General features: G+C 42.0%; 1 protein-coding gene across 5 annotated transcripts in view; it reads right to left on the minus strand.

Moving 5' to 3' along the window:
* Positions 1-21,060, minus strand: part of ARMH3 (armadillo like helical domain containing 3) — a 154,200-nt gene that overhangs the window by 114,225 nt on the left and 18,915 nt on the right. For all 5 annotated transcript variants that reach the window (XM_032225543.1, XM_032225546.1, XM_032225547.1 and 2 more), the window contains 7 exons: positions 20,898-20,973; positions 16,808-16,901; positions 14,734-14,835; positions 11,448-11,506; positions 10,163-10,228; positions 8,612-8,681; positions 6,902-6,962 (listed from right to left, as the gene is read on the minus strand). In XM_032225543.1, coding sequence (XP_032081434.1) covers positions 6,902-6,962; positions 8,612-8,681; positions 10,163-10,228; positions 11,448-11,506; positions 14,734-14,835; positions 16,808-16,901; positions 20,898-20,973 — 528 coding nt within the window. The remainder of the gene's footprint in view (positions 1-6,901; positions 6,963-8,611; positions 8,682-10,162; positions 10,229-11,447; positions 11,507-14,733; positions 14,836-16,807; positions 16,902-20,897; positions 20,974-21,060) is intronic.

Below are 21,060 nucleotides of genomic sequence, written 5' to 3' on the forward strand. Positions count from 1 at the left end.
TGTGTGCTGCTCAGGGAATCCAATCATGGGATATGCCAAAGCAATTAATTCCCGGGGCGGGAGCTAGGCTGGTCAAGCTCCTCCGCAGAAGGAAGGACCCTTTGCAACACTCTCCGCCCGAAGGACACCTCAGCCGAGGCATAGACATCAATCTTGTAGTGTCGAATAAAGGGTGAGGGCGACGCCCAACTGGCCGCCCTACATATTTCCTCCACAGACGCTTGCGTAGCCCAGGCCGCTGTGGTGGCCGCACTCCTGGTAGAATGAGGGGTGATACGCCTGGAAACCGGTCGTGAATGACTGTCGTACGCCAACGCAATACACGCCTTCAACCATCGGCCGATGGTATGGGAAGACACCTTTTGTCCCATTGACGAAGGCTGGAAGGAAACGAACAGTGCTTCCGACCTCCTGAACGAAGCCGTGCGCTTCACATAGCGGCAGACAGCCCGGCGAACATCCAGATGGTGCCACTGGCATTCCTGAGGATGGGAGGGATGTGGGCAAAAGTCCGGCAGGACGAGTTCCTTTGTCCTGTGAAATAACGAGTTGATCTTAGGAAGGAAGGTCGGGTCCAAACGAAGCACCACTCTGTTTGGATGGAAGATGCAAAGATCCACGCGAACAGAGAGCGCTGCCAGCTCTGACACTCTCCTGGCCAATGTGATGGCAACTAGAAACACAGTCTTGAGCGTCAACAACCAGAGACTGATGGAGTGGATGGGTTCAAAGGGAGCAGCTGTGAGAGCTCTGAGAACTAAGGTCAAGTCCCACGTGGGGTAACGGTGCACGGTCGGCGGTCGTAAGTTGGAAGCACCCTTCAAGAAGGTTCGGACCCGCGAGTGCTGAGATAAGGAGCGGCCTTGACCTCCCCCAATCACCATAGACAAGGCTGTGACCTGCCGACGAAGCGTGTTCGGTGCCAGACCTTTGTTGAGACCGGATTGTAAGAAGTCCAAAACTTGAGGCACCGAAGCCTTGACGGGATCGACCCCAGTGCGACGGCACTACCGACAGAAGGCCTGCCAAGTGGCCTCGTAAATATGGGTAGTCGATGGGCGACGGGCCGCTTGAATAGTGGCGATGACTTCGTCTGAATAGTGAAGGGCCGCTAGAATAGCCCGCTCACGTGCCACACGGCTAACTGTAACAGTTGGGGGTTCGGGTGTATGAGAGCTCCCTGGTTGAGCTGAATCCGATCGTCCGGAATCCTCCAAGGGCACGAAACGGACAGATGGACGAGGTCTGCGTACCAGGGTCGTCTGGACCACATCGGAGCGACCAGCAGCACTTCCGCCTGCTCTGTCAAAATCTTCTGAATGACCGACAGAAGGATCGGGAGAGGAGGAAAGGCATAGAGAAGGCTGGCCGGCCATGGACTGCGCAGAGTATCTACCCTCTCCGCTCCCGGGGTCTGGTATCTGGTGTAAAAGCGGGGGAGTTGCGCGTTGTGCGGGTGTGCAAATAAATCCACCTCGGGTTGGCCGAACCGGCGAGAGAGCTCCTGGAAAAGAATGGGGTGGAGTTGCCACTCCCCTTGATCCACAGTGGCCCTGCTCAGCCAATCCGCCTGTGTGTTGGCAACGCCCAAGATGTGCTCCGCCCGAATCGATGAGAGTCTGGACTCCGCCCAATGGAGCAACTTCTCCGCCTCCAGCATCAGAGCCCTGGAATGGGTGCCCCCTTGGCGGTTGATGTGGGCTTTGGAGGCCACATTGTCGGTCAAGACCAACACATGATTGTGTGATACAATGTCCCGAAACTCCAGAAGGGCTAGACGGATGGCCCATAGCTCTAACAAATTTATGCTGTTCGTCAACTCTTGATCCGACCAGCGTCCCTGAGCCACCCTGTCCAGGGCGTGGGCTCCTCATCCAAACAGGCTGGCGTCCATCGTGACCTGGATGCGGTCCGGTTCCTTGAATGGGCATCCCCGGAGAAGTCTGGAGGACATCCACCAACGCAGGGACCGTCGGGCTTTGCTCGGAAGCCGCACTTTGATCTGGGAATGACTGGTATGCGCTCTCTGGAAGGGTAGAAGAAACCACTGGAGCGGACGCGCATGGAACCTGGCCCAGGGGACTACGCTGATGCAGGAGATCATCTTCCCCAGCAGCTTGGACAATGTCACCAGCGGTAATCGCCTCTGAGACAGCACATGATGCGCCAGGTGTTGTATGCTCTGTCGCCTCTCCGGAGACAGGAAAACTTCGCACGTCACAGAGTTGATGGTGGTCCCCAGATGAAGTAGGGACGTGGTCGGGCGCAAGTGGCTTTTGGGCAAGTTGAGGACAAAACCATGATTGCGCAATGAGTCCATCGTGACTTGCAGGTCTTGCAGGGCCTGGTCCTGAGAAGGCGACAGCACCAATATGTCGTCTAAATAACAGTTGACGCGTATTGGAATCGAGCGAAGGGAGGCTGCTACCACGGCCAAGAGTTTGGTGAACGTGCGCGGAGCCGAAGAGAGGCCAAAGGGTAAGGCCCGATATTGAAAATGGCGGCCGTTGAAGTGAAACCGCAGGAACTTCCGATGCGCCGGATGAATGGGCACATGGAGGTACGCTTCTTTGATGTCTATTGAAGTCATCATGTCGCCTTGGCAGATGGAAGCCAATATGCTCTTGAGAGACTGCATTTTGAATTTTTGGTATTTGATATAATGATTGAGCCGTTTCAAATCTAGGATTGCCCTCCATCCCCCGGAGTTTTTTGGTACTAGGAACAAGATGGAATAGAACCCTAGGCCTTCCTGCCCCTTGGGTACTTGTTCTATGGCCCTGATGGTGAGAAGATGGCATATCTCGGCGTCCATGAGGCGCCGCTTCGATGGGCATCTGGGCACGGGGCACCTGATGAACCTTCTCAGGGGGATGGATAGAAATTCTAGAGTGAGTCCCAGGCTCACGACCTGAAGGGCCCAGGCGTCTGACGTGAACTCCGCCCACTGATGAGCGAAGGCCAGGAGACGCCCCCCTATAGGTCCTATCTCCTGTGAGTCACCGGTACTTTCGAAAGGACCGGTTGCCTGCTCCTCGGAAAGACCTCCTATTCTGGGACTGCGCCTGACTCTGCTGGCGACCCCTATCTCTGGTTCCGGTGCGGTCCTGGCCACGATCCTGTGCCTGGGAAAAACCCCTGGTGTAGTTGGGGACATAGGGAGCGGGGGCGAAACCCGAGTCCCCAGTCCGAAACGGCTGCCGCCTATTGTAAGGCTACTGCCTTCTGTTGATACGGGCACTAGTAGAGGGAAGGACCTTGCGTTTATCCCGTGTCTCAATGAGGATGGGATCCAGTACTAAACCGAACAAGGCTCCGCCCTTGAAGGGCGTAGACGCTAGGCGCCACTTGGACTTGACATCAGCCTGCCAATGACGAAGCCAGAGCAAACGTCGAGAAGCCACATTAGAAACTACGGCCCGGGATGCAAACTTTGCTGCACTAAGGGTAGCATCCGCAGAAAATTCCAATGCCGCCATCAGTTTGGTGATATCCTGGTGAAGGCGCATTTCCTCCGGGTCCAGCCTATTCTGCAATTGCTTAAGCCAAACTAAGGAAGTTCTATTAAAAAAGGAAGCTGCAGTAGCTGAGCGTAAGGCCCAAGCCGCAGCCTGGTGAGTTTTGCGAATGACCGTCTCGGCCTTGCGATCCTCGGCCTTTAACCCTTCTGAAATCTCAGAAGGAATTAACGCCGGCGAAGCAAGAGCAGCAATAGGGGCATCCACAGTGGGAAACTGAAGGAGACTTTCCAATTCTGGAGTAGACATGTATAGCTTCCTATCCCCTGTCCCGGGAGGATTAACTGCAGTCGGTTGATCCCACTGCTTCTGGATCAGATCAAGAAAAAGCTTGGGAGATGGAATAACATCCTGCAAGGCCACCTGCTCAGCAAAGAGACGGTCGGTGGCATCCAGACCTACACCTACAGCTGTACTCTCTTTAGAAGCCGCCTCCCCCATGTGGGTGGTGGTCTTGGCCTTATACAGTAAGGATTTGAAAAGAGCATGCCTGAATAGCCCAGGGGCAGTAGGCTGATCTCCAGGGAGGCCTTCGTCATTGGAAAATTCCCTATCCAGGAGTTCACCTTCCTCCACTAAGGCAGATTCCGCACTGAACACCGAGGGTAAAGGCGAAGGAGGATCCGTTTGCAGAATAGAAGAATCCCCTTGCAACGCCTGGGGAGCTAGGCCTGAGTGGGCCGCAGCGGGCCTAGGAACCTGGGACCTACGCATTAACTCTGCATCCACCCCTTTAGAAATAGCCTCAGAGATCATGAGGTATAAATCAGTAGGAAGGCCCAAATCCTGGCCCTCCAGAGGCCTGAGGCCTGCAGCTGTGGGCGTGAATGTGGCAGAAGGCCCAGCACGTGGGGGCGAGCGAAGAGAAGCCCCACTAGCTTCAGGAATAATTGGGGGGGGAGCGAGGCCCAAACACCCCCGCCTCAGGAAGAGGAGCCTGGGGAAGCTGAATATCAGGAGACCAACCCTGCTCAGTAACACGCACCGGAGAGACACATTGCGGAATCAGAACCGGAGGTGGACAAATGGGGGCCCCAGAAGCCTTTGGGGGAACTTTGGCCTTGTCTTTGCGCTTATGCGACTTGTCCCGGGCAGCGGATGAGGCTCGAGGCCTACTACTGGAGGCCCTGGTTGCGGCCCTGCCGGGCCTAGGGCTAGCCCCCCCTTCGCCAGGGGAACGGGGCTCTGAAACTGGCTCTACAGTACCTTTAACTACTGATTGATCAGCCATGGTATGAGAGATTTGAAAGAGCTCAATCACTGAAACAAAGGAATCCAAATTGCGCACCACCGCCAAAACGCCACGTGAAAGCAGAGGCAGAGACAAAGCGACCTCCTCCCTGAGTCAGCAGCCTCGAGTGAGGGAAAAGGGAGGGTCGGTAGAAGTGCGCAGGCTCCAGCGCGCGAAATAAATCTGCCTTCTCATCCCTTGGCATTACCACGCATGCGTAAAATCGCTCCAAAATATGGCGACTGGCAGTAAAGGCGCGGAATTCAAACGCGAATGGCAGGGAAAAAACCCAACAGCCGATCCATGCAGCCCTCCCGGCAGCCGCTCCGACGAGGGAGGTAGGCGGAGGGAGGGGGGTAGCCCCGTCAGGCAACAGCCCAGGATCCGACCGCGCCCGGAGGCGGGTGCTATCCGGCACGAGAGAAACGGCGCTGGGAGGCTCACTGTCCCAACGCGCCGAAATAAAGGGAGGGCAGACAGCAAAGCCGCTTCCAAAGCCGGCAAGCTCGTCTCGCGCTCCAGCTGCAGAAACCGACATCCCTTACAGGGGAAGCAGCAATGATGAGGAATCGGGCTGGCAGAAATTGCCGCCTCCACCCCAAAAATGGAGAGAAATCCACAGAAGAATTACTACTACCAAATCCAATAATCCTGAGAAGTTTGTCAATTAGTCAAAGAGAGAATTGAAAGACGTCTCGTAGGCTTGGACTGAGTAAAGAAACTGAAACAGTCCAGCCAGAGGAGGCGTGGTCTAGAAATTTACATACTCAGTCTCAAGGCTAAAGGGCCAAGTTAACCCATGATTGGATTCCCTGAGCAGCACACAGGAGAAAATTGGGAGTGATGTATACTTTCAATAAGTAGCTCTAAAAAGAATGTGTCATATAGAACTGCAGCTACTGAGATCAAGGCTGAAAATGTTGAAACACAGTAATATCCCAACTACTTGTAAAACAGTACCTCAAATTATCAGTATGGAATATTCAGGATATCAGTGCACCAGTGGTGAAATTCAAATTTGTTTACTATTGGTTCTGTGGGCATGGCTTGGTGGGCATGACTTGACTAATATTCCACACAAATAATCTAGGTTCCAAGAAAAAGGAAAATGAAACAAGTTTAACAGCTTTTATTGAAATTTGGAATTCAAATCAATCAAATCAAGAATAGTGCTTCCAACTAGACTGAATATAATATTAATTGGGTTCGCACCAAATGCAAAATATGATTTTTATTATTTTGGCTGCATATATTGCATGAAGCCAACCATAAATATTTGCAAATCATGATTTATGGCTTAATATGTTCCCTGAACAATCAAAAATTGCTTGTTCAATAAATCATAATTAACAAACTGAGGCTTAGTACATTATACTAACCAGATCATTTAGATTTAACAAAATCTATGGCCACTTATAGAAGTTTAAAAGCTACAACACTCTACACACATCACAATATCATATACTCAGAGTTACAAGAAACTCACCTTGGTTCACACATAATCCTAAATTATAGCATTGCTTGTTTATTTAGGCTTAATGTGATATAGGATCCACTCATTATGGCTTAAAATTATGTTATATGAAAATGACTGAATATCTGTAGGGAATCTCAAAGATACAATACATGCAAAGATATTTTTGAACTAGAGGTTTTTGAAGGATAGAGTGAAAAAAGTTCCAAAAGCAAAAATAAAAAGGGTTTCAGCTAGCTGCAGTACATGAAACGCTTGGAAACTATTATTTCTGCCAAGGGTGGCATTAAAAAATACTGAATGAAAGGCTGTCAAAACTTCTACACATGCCATATTCACTTTTCCTTATTTTGAATAATCCACACATAAATAGTAAAAGTGTCAGGTTTAATTTTGTACCATGGAGAGGATATATCAGCTCCTGTTCACTTAGGGATGCATTGAAACATACAATTTGACCAGAGAGCCCTAACATTTTACATGCAAGTGTATGTAACCCACCACGACATTCCCTTTGGAGATAACAACTACCATACTATGTTAAATAACTTAGGAAAGAAAAATGGGGATTCGAATCATTTTTTCTTAAATTATTTGATGGATTGAAAAGAAATATCACTGTTTGGAATTTTGAAGCGCTCTTAAAATTAACTAGAATTTCATGTAGTTGTTACTTACACATAGAGATCCATGGGAAATTCTTTCATCATGTGCGTTATTATAAATTCCACCACAAGATCTGCAAAAATGTGATACAAATATTTAAAGATACAGGATTTATAATTAGTTGCCATTCTAACTGAAAATTTAAGATATCATTCTTGGCTAGTGTTATCCACTGTTAACAATGGCCTAGACCAGTGATGGCAAACCTTTTTTGGCTGCCGTGCCAAAAGCGTCGGTGTGCCATACCCATAATGCTATGTGCCCCCTCCCCCCGCTTTTGCCACAGTTTTTTCACCTTCCCCAGGCTCCAGAGGCTTTCTAGGAGCCTGGGAGGGCGAAACAGCCTCCCCGTCCCCCACACGGATGCCCTCCAGAGGCCTCAGGAGCTTCCCTGCAATAGCAATAGCAGTTAGACTTATATACCGCTTCAGCCCTCTCTAAGCGGTTTACAGAGTCAGCATATTGCCCCCAACAATCCGGGTCCTCATTTTACCCACCTCAGAAGGATGGAAGGCTGAGTCAACCCTGAGCCGGTGAGATTTGAACAGCCGAACTGCAGTCAGCTGAAGTAGCCTGCAGTGCTGCATTTAACCACTGTGCCACCTCGGCTCCTGCAGGCTCCGGAGGGCAAAAAACAGACCTATGGACAAACCGGAAGTCACCATTCCCAAACTGTAGGTCTGTTTTTTGCCCTCCGAACACTTCAGGAGCCTTTAGGAGGCTTCTCTGAAGGCCCCAGAGGGCAAAATCCAGTCCTATGAGCAAACCAGAAGTGACTTCCGGGTTCCCCATAGGGCCGATTTTTGACCTCCTGAGCTTTCACGGGCCTTCAGGAAGCTTCCCTGAAGGCTCTGGAGGGCAAAAAATGGTCCTCCGAGCAAACCGGAAGTCTGTTCCCGAACTTCCGGTTTGCCCGTAGGACCGGGTTTTCGCACTTTGGAAGCTTCGGGGAAGCCTCTGGAGGGCAAAAAATGGGCTCAAAAGAAGGCCGAAGTCAACTGGCCAGCTGACAGGGCATTGACCTGCGTGCCCTGACAAATGGCTCTGTGTGCCACCTGTGGCACACGTGCCATAGGTTCACCATCATGGGCCTCAACATAACATTATTATGTACAATGATTCCAAGTTATACTTGTTGGGGAGAGAGAAATCCTATAGTTTGTGCATTAAGGAACTAAAGGACAGAAAATATAACTGTAATTTGGAAGCGAGGAACTCTTACTACATCACCTACACTCAGAAACATTTTATGTCAATATATAAACACAATATATTTATTCTAAGTTGACAAAATAACACAAACAGCTTTGCTAGTTTTCCTCTTATCGGTATTGAAAACAACTGTAAAATAGAGAAGGTCCTAAGGATCCTTGCATTCAGTCCTCCATAAAACCTTCTATACTTTATTGTATTTCTATATAGCACTCGTCCCATATAAAAAAAATTAACCAGTTATTCCATTGTGATCTAACAGTCTTTTAAAATAAATATATTCCCTCACCCTTCAATTAGTTTGGAATGGATTTGTCTAGAAAAGCTTTTACTTCTTGCCAAAAGAAGGAAGCAGTAGGTGGGAAACACAGAACTGCATTATATTGGTAAATGAAATGCATTTCAGAATTGGCTTATAAATATTTTCCTCCTGCCCCAATCCTTTATCTCCTTCCCCCCTCCCCCCAATCTATGAAGAAACTGTTGACAAAATCTGGCATGTAGACTTACCCAACACTGCACAAACTAGAGGTCGACAGGGAAGATTCTTATCAGCGGCTTTCTTCCTGTGTCTCATAGGCTTCAAACACAAGAAAATGAATTAGTCAGAAGGTATAAAGCAGTGATTACCGAAACTACTAGTATTTTCCATATAAATCAAACTGCTCAGAAAAGGATGATTTCATCCTCTCATATAGGAATCCATAGCTGGTCACAACAGGGAAAAAATCATGATGTTCACATGATGACATCATCATGCAAATCCAGTTTTTATCTGCTAGCATCCTGATGTCAGATACAAGTATGTAATTTTGGGAATTTCTTTGATAACATCATACTGCATATTACTTCACTTCCTCTCCCTGCAGACTCTGATATCCTCTTCTACCCCACAGCATTTATTTTGTTCATTAAGCTTTAAAGCAAAAAGGTAGCTTAGGCAACTGCAATACCAACCAGAGTAGAGAGAAAATACTGAGATAGTTAGACAGATTTTCATGTATTCATTATATCATTATCTAGCAGCTGGAAAAACAGAAAAAGCAGCTATTCAGACTAGATACATACAGGCTGCTTTTCCCCAATACACTTTGATTAGCTGACTCAGGGAGGCTCTAACATAACCCAGTCAATGAGTTAGAATACATTAGATTTAGTTCAAAACAGCCCAGGGTTGTTTGTAGTTAACTCACTTTCCTTTGTCATTTGTGTTGTAAGAATACCAAAGAGAGTATTAACAAAGGTTTAACTTTCTTTATCTACTGCTGGAACAAAATTAAATCCTACAGTTGCTCTAAAAATGAATGCTTTAGGAATTTCCACTCTTTCTCCATTCTATTTTTAACTTTTTCCTCCTGCAGTCACATAGTATAGGATGAAACAGGGAAAGAAGTTAATGGGGTTAATAAGTGTTCCAACTGCTTCCAAAAATGTTAAGAAGAGCAGAAAGTGACACCTGAAATAGCCAGGGGGAAAATCCCATGGGAAAGTAGTTGATTGCGTCAGCCATATCAATTTAACTCAGCCTTGTCCTCATATAAAAATATACATACATATATATTATTCTCTAATATTTCTGTAGATCTAGTTATCTCTCATTGCAACAATGCAAATTGCTCTCCACTGTGTTCTACAAGCTCACCCCACTCAAGAAATCTTGATGAGGCTGTTTGACCACAACCATGAGCCAGTCTTGCATTCTGCAATAAACTACTGGAATAAGGGTGGGAAAATTAAGAAAAATAAGACCAGAACACCGAGTACACCAAATGTTCACCAGAAACTTTCAGATATTTACCAACATCACCATGCAAAAGCTTAATACCAAAGCATCAGTTTTATTTATGTATCCAATTTATGTGGCTAAACATCAACAAGTGACTCTGTGTGGCAAACAGGATTAAATTAAATTAAAATAAAAAACCCAAACTAACAAAGGTTAAAATACAAAACAGTTGAAAAACATCAAACCCAAATCACTAATACAAACAAGAAGTAAAAGAGAGGAAAAAATCCAAGGCTGACTTTGACCTAACAGAGTTCCTGCTCAAGACAACTTACCATTCTGTGGAGGTTTACACGAAAATTCATATTGTCATCATGCAGAAAAGCATTAGCATACTGGTCCTATGGAAAAAGAAAAATAACCAAAGTAAGCAAAATCACACATTTTAATATCAAAGTAGTATTGAAAGACAACATTTATGAATGCAACAATCTGAAATATTACTCCTGGCAGATGATTCAAATGTATTTTTCATCTAGTTGACTAATTATGATTATTCAAATTGATTAACGACCACACAGATCTTCTCCAGAATTTCCATCCCAACCTTGTCCTTCAGGCTTTCCTGGAACGCATCCATCTCTACTGCAACTGGATGTACCCACCTTGCTGCTGGTTATCCTCTTCTTCTCTTTCCTTCCACCTTTCCCAGTATTATAGACTTCTCAAGAGAGCTAGATGTTTGCATAATATATTAAAGTATAAATTGAGCCTGGTCATCTGTAGCTGAAGTAAAAACACTGAATTGGTTTTTGTATGAATTATGTTTGTTTTCTTAATAATCCGTGGAATTCTCAGAAGTCCTCTCCAATATCAAAGTTTAAAAAATGTTGATACCCTTTTCTACTTCTTCAAATTCCAAATTTTGCTTTCATAAATGGGGAAAATCATAATTTTGCCTTCATAATTTTGATATTTGTAGAAATAGATATATCATACATCCACTACTTCAGTGTATCTTCATTGTCAGTTCTAAGATAGGTTGCAGTACTTGTCATTAGCTTGGTCTTCTTTAATATATATTCTTAGTCGCAATTTTTTTACTAGTGTTTCCAGGTTATTTGCATCTTGTGCTACTAAATTAATGTCATCAGCATAATGCAGGTTATCGATATTTCTTTCTCCAATTTTAAAACCGTAACCTTCTTCCAGTATTTTATGAAAGAAAGAGTATTTGGATATGAACAAATACTCTTTCTCTCATAAAAATGGAAAGAAGAAAGCACCATTACACTTCAAAAGTTTCCCATTTATGACTGTAAGTTCCCTTTCCCAAGCCTCCTTGTCTTCTAAGGGGAAAAGAGGACCTCCTTTTATATGTGAAAAACAAACAATGGAGTCCAATATTGCAGTCTTGATTTTTTTTTATCCTAATAAAAATTGTAGCCAGATGGGAAGTATGTTTCCAGTTAGCAAATCTCACCAAGTGACTATTTCTCAAAACTGCAGTGATTATTGTTCAGTTTCAGAGATGGAGGAAGATAAAGGAATGCAAAGATCCTAAGAGGCTGATTTTTACTTGTGCTACTAAGATGGAGGATATGGACAGGAAAAACTTACCTCTGCTATGCAGGTTAAGATAATCAGGCAGAGCTTTCCACTATGGAGTCTGTGTGCATCTACAAACGAATATGAGGACACATATAAGCCATCATTCCTTAGCATGTGAAAAGATCAATATGCAAATCAGAAATCATAGAAATCCATAAGCACAACAGAGCAAGAGGTGATACAACATAGTACTTCAAAGCTTTTACCTAGGATCCCACAATAATAACAAGGATTTTGTTATTTTTGGTTTTAACCCTGGAACTATCTTCTTTTTATAGTCTTCAGCACTAGTATTTTCCACTGTTAAAAAGATGATGAGTCTCTTGACTATCAGACAATATCCAGCATTACTGTTGGCCCTATAGTACCGTAGTAGCAGTTCTCAATAACCCACCAAATGAATCCTGGTTCAATAAACCAGGAATTGCATGACTTTCATGCACTTTCACACTGCTGTTTTGCTCTAGTCTTCCGGCTGAGAAAGCAGACTACCAATCTATATTAATCATAACTTCCTTAGTCAATCTTAATTTGTTGCAACATCTGGCTCACTTTCTACGAGTACCTGTGACTGTAAAGCTGTATAGAGGTACCTTTAAATATCAGTAACACACCTGACCTCCACTGATGACAATTGAAAAACAAGCTAAAATGCTCTTTTTTCAGGAACAGCAGCTCTAGAGACCCATAATACTTTAGAGTCTTGTTATCTTTTCACAGCAAAATCCAGAGATTTACTGCTCATGCTCAGGTGTCACAGTTAGGTCTCATCCTTGGAGATTACGCTGCATGCATTATTCCTTCATGCCAAGCATTTAACTTTAGATTCCTGCGGTTATATACTAGTGATATGTTTATTTACCAGCATTTTCTTAGCTACCTAACTGCTTTAACCAGTGCAATGCTTTGTGCTTTAGCACTGAAGCAACTTCCCAAGTCTTAAATGCATTATACAATAGCACCCTTAGCACAAGTCCCCTAAGAACAATGCCAATTTTGACCCTTTGTTATGGGTGAAGAAACACAGTGAAGACTATTCTATGTAGTTGCATACTGTATTTGACTAGAATTTCCTTTTTCTCATTGTCGAACAAGGTAGAGACTATTAACAAATAAAAAACACCAACATGATAATAGTAATTAGGGGATTCATTATAAAGTATTGCCATACTAAATATTTCAAGAATTGAACTAAGCATCAATTGTGAAAACTCCAACCATTGTGGCAGATAAACAGTCACTCCCACTATTCAATATTGTACAGCATCCAATCCTGAACTATTACCATTCTCCCAATTCACAGAAAAAAGCACAAATATAATTTATAAGCATTCTGCATTTAAACAGGGAGCAAATAAAGCTTTCATATTGACAATGAAATTTAAACCAACCCATGACTTGCAGAAATTACTGTTAATACACAATATAGAGAAAAATGTTTAATGTCTATACATGTAGTTTATTCAAACTGCAATGCAAATCTAAAAGGAACTGCATAATGCTACCTTGGTAAATTTGGGGACACATCACATCTACTTCTATCATTTAATTCAATGTCGTAGCCTGGACATTACAAATCTGGATTGGTTTAACCAAAATGGGGTAAATCAGAATGCTCAAAAACACTACAAGCATTCAGTTAACTTTCTAGAAATAAACCAGCTTGAATTTATGATTTCAGATGGTTTATAATTCCCATTTTAATGAAACAATATCACATATCTCAAAATCCTGGTGTAGTTTTATAATTAGATCAGCAATACTTGATGCTGAAAAGCAAAAACAACAAAAAAGCAAACAATTAAAGAAACATGCTTCAAGTTTATCCTCCCACATTTGCTTTCTCCTTCCATCTCATCCTTCTTGACAATATTTTTTCCATGACCCCTAATGTCTATTTCAACTCAAAGTGCAAGTCAAAGGGGACGATTTGACCTCTTATGCAAAAAAGTAAGCATGACACTTTGAGAGTAATTTAATAGAAAAGCAAATGTGATTCTCTAAAAGAAAATCCCCAAGAACATTGTTTAGCAACTATCACAGTGATTGTTCACAAATCCAACATTGCTGAACAGTAGTGAAAAATTATTTTGACCAACATGCACACTTAACAACCAAACTTTTGCATCTGAGCAATGCATGCCAGAGTGAGAAAAATGCCAATGTTGCTGCATGAGAGAATTTTGTCTAACTGAAATAAGAGCAACCAGAAGTCTCCCTTTCTCTCTGTCATATGGTTCATTTAGTGACCATTTTGCTTAACAATAAAGATGCTGGCATAGGTTGTAGTCACTAAATAAGTACTGGCTGAATTCTACATAAAAATTATGTAGAATCTTTCTATGAAAATGTAGATCCAGTAAGGAAACAGACACGTGTCCCACTAAAAATGCTGACACAAAATCCACAGAAACTGTCCAAGAAAGGAAAAACACACTTGAACAGATATTTAAGACATAAAAGGCAAAATAAATTTTATTACTGTATGCATATACGGGCATAGATAAACACATATATTTTTACAGACTGTGTGTGTGTGTAATGCACATGCACACACACAGATATTGGGTTCAAGTGTTGAAGTAAAAACTGAATAATTGAGCATGTTACATATTTGAAGGGCGTCCCATCTTATTCAACAATCAAAATAACGAATGAATAGAGCCAACATAACATAAAACTGTAAGTTTGCCTGTGCACTTTTTGTGGCTTAGCCAGTTAAAATCAATACATAGTTATCCATCCACAGCATATAAGACGTGAACCACCATCCTCCAATAGGCCAATACGGCTTTTATAGAAAGCCAAAACGTTTAAATTCAAGCCAAACCTTATCACCTTTGATACAGCTTTCTTGTACCAACTCACAAGAAGTCAGCTTTGTTACAGTAGCTATGACGCATCACATGTGTTTTGAAGAGTTCATAATGTTTATTCTGAACTGACTTCTGTCTTATGCAGTTTTTCCCTTTGGGGTATTCTCAGAAACAAGGCGTTATAGACCACTCTATCCTTTGCTTTCTTATATATAATTGTCTGCTTTATTTCCTTGGGAGAGCATGACAAATCTCTTTTATACATTTTCTTCTATATTTGGGTTTTCTCTCCTTCAGCATCAAAGCTCCTTGATCTCTTAGAATTGTCATCTGGCAATAAGAAATCAGTTCATACTGTCATACTGAAATTTATTATCCAAGATGAATTAGCTAGATTGTTTTATGCAGTTAAATTAGTAACAACCCCCCCCCCCCAACGGATTTCAGAAATGCAAAGCTATATTGATACAGCTGCCTACCTTTGGTATCTTGCATGACAATAGAACTGTACTTTAAGAAGGTTATCAGCAGGTTGCTTGTCTGCACATCAGCATCCAAGGGCAGCTCTACAGTGCTAATGACTGGGAAAAATCAGAGAAGGTTTGCTCATCAGTAGAACTTAACCATTCTGAAACCCTTCCGAGTGGAGGTAAAGCAACATGTTTCTATTATTAAATACTACAAACCTTGTCTTTACTTTAACAATTGTTTATGACATCAGGCAGAATCATTGTAGATTATTAATTTGGAGATAAGAAAAATCAAGCAACATTGCCACTGGAACCCACAAACAATGAAGTGGGGTCACTCCCAAATAAAGCACATAGTATTTCTCTTGGACAGGGATTTTGTTATGGTTGCTTCTTGGCATTTGTGAAATTATTTATTATTTTGTAATGCTTATATGGTTATATTTAATTTTACAGTGATTACTGCTCTGGAGGCTGCTCAAAAATCAGACATGATTAGAGCAACATACAAGCCCAGCACAAATGGGTCACAGGTAGAAACTCTTTGTGGGACTGCCTGTCTCTGAGGCAAAATCATCTGATGGGACCTAGGAGATGTGGTTTTCCTGTGACTGCACCTGCTCTTTGAATAATTCCACCTAGTTTCTGCCCCAGACAATGAGACAGGATTATGTATGAACCCATTTTCTGGGAGATGGTATGCATGTTAGATAACCCAGACTGGGGTGGTCTAATATATTTGTTATGGCTTTTGTTTCTTTTTTGTATGTTTTTAAATTCTAATTATTATTTGAGTTTGTTTTTTATTTGATGTGTGCCACCTAAAATTGTAATTACATAGATTTGGAGGGCATAATAAATCTTCTAAATAAATATTAATTTGAAACATTAGAACAGTTTTTAATCTATGGTACAAGTCAAAAAAACTGGAACTAATCCAAGACTCAAGACCTATTTGGCAAAATCCAGCAGCAGTTAAAGTACTCAGGATCATAAGTACTCTGGGGTATATTCTTCAAGATATAGGCTGCTCTTTGACTTTGAAACGGCCATATCTAATATAAAATGTAAAGCAAAATATTGCTTTATTCATCTGCATTTTTTTATGGCACAGTATGAGTGGGAATCATCCTGGCATGCTTTTTTTTAAAGGGAAGTAAGAAATATTAGGGAGTAAGATAATGTGGACACATTCATTGAATCCCTGAAAGTACAGAAAAAGGATGAAAACCATAAATAAAGTCAGGTCTATATTGAAACTGGCCAAATAAGAATTCCTTTTATTACATTAATTAATCTCCAGGAAATAGGAAAGTAGCACTCTCTGTGCATATTTACAACAATCTGGATTTGTCTATGTAAATTAGAAAATGAGAGGAAAAGAGAGTTGAAGGTATGCACGCAAATTTTGCCTGCTGCATTAAAAAAAAGTGTGTGGGTAGCTATATTTGCAATGAATAATATGAAAGAAGCTTAGCAACTCTCAACCCTTAACATCATATAGAATACAGTACACAGAGAGGTAGAAGACAGAATTCTTTTTAAAAAAAAACCCCACAGGCTTTTGATATCCATGGCAACGAAGAATTTATCTTCTCAGAGAAGAATACTCTTCTACCAGGATGCCAGAGTGACCTTAATAGCAGCTATTACAGGATAAGATTCCGTTCTCACTCAAATGCTTATAAAGTTTTATGAAATATATCTTATTTTCCCATTAAGATATCTGTAACACATAAAGCAGTCAACACGCACAGGGCAACTAGGCAATCGGATACAGACAACTGATCCTGTTATCTAGGATGGCCATCCACATCTTCACGTGGACAACCATGTATGTGCCACCAGCCTAAGGGCAATGTCTTATCACATAAAAATAACATTCAGAGAGAGATTCTCATTTGGGAACAATTCGTGATTAAGCCAAGTAATATCATGGTTCTATAAGCTATTCCTGATGAGGATTTCTGCTAAGATTCCAGGATCTATAAGCCCTTATGCTTTTCTGCGTAAAAGGGCCACTTGTTCTCTTCCTTAGAATACAGAAATGCAACAAACATGTATAGAAAATAGAACGGCTCACCATCAGAAGAAGGTGGTGTGGTTCCAAGTGGAGTAACAGGTGTAGTTGGAACTGGGCTTTCTGGCATTGTCACTAAACCAATTTCAGGATGACTCTAGGAATTAAACATATATCCAAATAAATTTACACTCAGTGATGCCTGTACTACCTTAAGTATCCTTTAGTGCAATTTTACCCGATTCCTGATATTGCAGCTATTTTGCTTCTGCTATCTTATCACACCTACAATCCTTGCTAGAATCTGTCATTATTTTCATGCATATAAGAAATTACTGAACAGCTTTTTAAAAGTTAAAATTAATCTTCTTACAAAAGTTGCTATGAAAGCAATATTTCCTTCTTTCTTCTTCCATCCCCTCTCTTAATATATTCCTGATTATACAGCAAGTCAATGCATCATGTTGCTACCCTGCTGCTTAACCCAGGTGTTTCAGGAGAACACAAGGCTATACAAATATTATTACTGTTACCTGTTCCGCCTGCCTGCTTCTACTAGTCCTTTCTACATTTCATCTCAGCCAGAAGCTCCCCATCTAATTGCTGATTTAACTATAGGGTTCCATTTGTAATACTGTCATCCATAAAAACAGGCAAGACTTTACATCAGCATACTATTCTATTTTATGCTCAACTGTGAAATAATGAAGTCTGTTTCACAGAGTACCTTTCATATCAACGTATTTCCAAATGTTCTCTCAGCAGCAAGCAGATTTGAAATGCATTTTGGAATTATGGTACCAATCTGTTTTTAATTGTACAATATTTCATGTAACTTCACACAGGGGCCTGCTACTGCAGAAATTTTAAAAGCTGGGTTATTAATGGATTCTGCACTTAATCTTATAAGGATTAACTAATATTTTCTCAATTTTTGAAATTAACCTCCAAGACCAACTTTGAAATAAACTGTCCATTGAAAATAATGCACACAAATGACTCTATTTCCATAGTTTAATGACTTGGGTTCTCTTATAATCAGGTTTTATAACTCTTCTTCCAGCTAAGTGTAACAGCACCGCCTAGCAGCAAGATGCTGGTGTGGCAATTCTGAAATTTAAGCTTGCAGTAACTGCAGTAATTTCTATACTGTTCAACTGAAAAAGCTTTAGCTGACATGTATCCTGCACAGCATTGCTCTAAAACATCCAGATCACACAAAAATGAATAAAGTGAACAAAGCAACTCTCATACATAAATTATTATCTTCATCATAGCTACGATCCCAACATCAAACAAAACATGTATGTAAACTACTCACATCGTTATGCTAGGTTTATTATTTATGATACAGAGTTTCTTTTTAAAATGACACAGGACACCTTGAAATATTTATTTGGTGCAACATAAGTACACTAGCAGCATGATTAAATTTTGATTTTATTCAGACTCATTTAAACCAGATTTGAACCAGTATTCATTACATATAAACATCAGCTAAGAGCACCCAGGAACAAAATTCAGAATGGCAGAGATAAATTAGAAAAAAACCATTTTTGCAAGCTTTTTACCAGAATTTTTTTTTATACTTTATTGAAAAGACAGTGCCATGTCAGGGTAACAATTACAAACAAAGCAAAGCCAAAGAAAAATCAATAGCAAACCTTAACATACTTAACAAGCTAATAACTATAACAATAATATATTTACAGTAATTATAATAATACAACCAAAGAAAAAATATGAGTTTAACCTATTTACAATTTTTCCATATTATATCCATAATTCTATAGCAGCGATGGCGAACCTTTTTTGGCTTGCATGCCATGGGGGGAAGCACAGGGGGATCATGCGTGGGTGTGCCACACTCATAATGCAATGTGCGACACCCCTGCCCTGTGCGCATGCGTGCATGAGAGGCGCTCCCCCCATTTTTCCACGCTTTTTTCACCCTTCCCAGGCTTCAGAGGCTTTATAGAAGCCTGGGGAGGGTGAAAACAGCCTCCCCTGCCCCCCCCCCGGAGGCTCTCCAGAGGCTTCAGGGACCTTCAGGAGTCTTCCCTGAAGCCTCCGAAGGGCAAAAAAACGACCCTACAAGCAAACCAGAAGTCAATTCTGGTTTGCTCACAGGGTCCTTTTTAGTCCTCCTGAAGGTCCCTGAAGCCTCTGGAGGGCTTAAACCGACCCTCTGAGCAAACCAGAAGTCCATTCCTGAACTTCCTGTTTGCCCATAGGGCAGGTTTTTTGAGCTCCGAAGGCTTCAGGGAAGCTCCTGAAGCTCCAGAGGGCCTCCGGGGGGCAGGGGAGGCTCTTTTCGCCCTCTCCAGGCTCCTATAAAGCCTCTGGAGCCTGGGGAGGGCAAAAAATGGCTTTAAAAAAGGCTGAACTCAGATGGCCAGCGCACGTATGTGCACTGGCCAGCTGACAGGGCAACGCCTCACGTGCCCTGACAAATGGCTCCGTTTGCCACCTGTGGCACGCGTGCTATAGGTTCGCCATCCCGATTCTATAGCATCTTTATTTTCCATACTAACAGTTATTAACATTTGTCAACTTCCCTCTCATTTCTACCTCTTAACTCTATCCATTCATAAAATTTATTTCATGTCCTATAATATTTATCTTTAATTTTTAAGGTTAATCTATCCATTTCAGCACAATCCCAAATTTTCTTAATTATATCATTGTCCAGTGGGGTGTTTGCATTTTTCCAATATTTAGCATATATGATTTCTGCTGCCATCAATATGTGTAATACTAAATATATGGTTGCTTTCTGACAGTATACCCAAAAGTCATGTTTTTTCCTACCAGAATTTTCAAAACACTTTAAAAGAAGGGAAAGATATTGTATAGTTTTGGATTCTAATCAGCTGACAGACAGCTTGAATCAAAATGTTCATGACTATGTATGATATTCTTGACTCAACTTAGGGACAATTTTATATGTTCCAGGTCTACTTATCTTCCCTTACCTTCATAAACATGACCTGAAGAATTCAAAAGGGAGTGAAGTACCATTCTTTACAACTCTGGCTTGTTGTATAGGACAGTGTTTTTCAACCTTTTTTGTGCAAAGGCACACTTTTTTCATGAAAAAAATCACGAGGCACACCACCATTAGAAAATGTTAAAATTTTTTAACTCTGTGCCTATATTGACTATAGGCGGGTGTTTTTCCCACGGCACACCTTACACTATGTCACGGCACACTAGTGTGCCACGGCACAGTGGTTGAAAAACACTGGTATAGGATATTATAGCATACATGCTGGCCAAATGGGTAAATAAATTCAAAACTAACTTCTTTCTTGATTCAGTAATTGATTATATTTATTTGTTAGATTTAAATCTCATCTTTTGTACAGGAATGCAAATCAATACTGTGTACTGAATGCATCTTTTTCCTATTTATCTATCCTCACAACAGAACCCCGTGAGATAGTTTGACCTCAGACAAAGTGACTGGCCAAAATCACTCCCTGACTTTCCATAGCTGAACTAGAACCTAAGTCTCATGGAGCCACTCTAACACTATAATCTCTAGTGGTTGACCCACCTAGAGGTGGTATTCAGGGGATTCTGACTAGTTCTGGAGAACCGGTAGTGGAAATTTTGAGTAGTTTGGAGAACCGATAAATACCACCTCTGACTGGCCCTGCCCCATCTATTCTCTGCCTCCCGAGTCCCAGCTGATTGGGAGGAAATGGGGATTTTGCAGTAACCTTCCACTGGAGTGGGGTGGGAATGGTATGCTTCCCCTGCCACACCCACCAAGCTATGCCACCAAGCCATGCTACGCCCACCAAGCCATGCCCACAGAACCAGTAGTAAAAAAATTGAATCCCACCACAGGACCCATCCCATTTTGGGCTGAGAGCTGTATAGATACTTGACTAGCCTCCTGTCTTTTGTGGGGGAGGGGGGGCAAACAGAAATGCTTTAGATATTCCAGTTAAAGGAATGTATTTTCCAACTTCCAAACCAAAACATTAGCAAATTACTATGATCAAACAGAGCAAATAAACTTAACAAACACACAAACAGAATGAATTTAAATCTCTGTTAGAACAGCTACCTTCAAAGGTCTAAGCTATTTTTCAATTTGGATTCTACAGACTCCTCAGATGTACAAAAGTGAATTATAATTCACCTGTGCCAATACAGTGATAAAGTTTCGATTCAAGTGGACAGCTTCATAAAGAGCCAAAAGGATAGCTTCATTAGTTCTACAAAGCAGAAGAGAAACACATTTATTGCAGTAATCAAATTTCTTGGAACACTTTGCCAAGTTACAGTAAGGGAAAGAGGTTATT

The sequence above is a fragment of the Thamnophis elegans genome, chromosome 10 (genome assembly GCF_009769535.1).
Source record: "Thamnophis elegans isolate rThaEle1 chromosome 10, rThaEle1.pri, whole genome shotgun sequence".
In the NCBI taxonomy this organism is placed as follows: domain Eukaryota; kingdom Metazoa; phylum Chordata; class Lepidosauria; order Squamata; family Colubridae; genus Thamnophis; species Thamnophis elegans.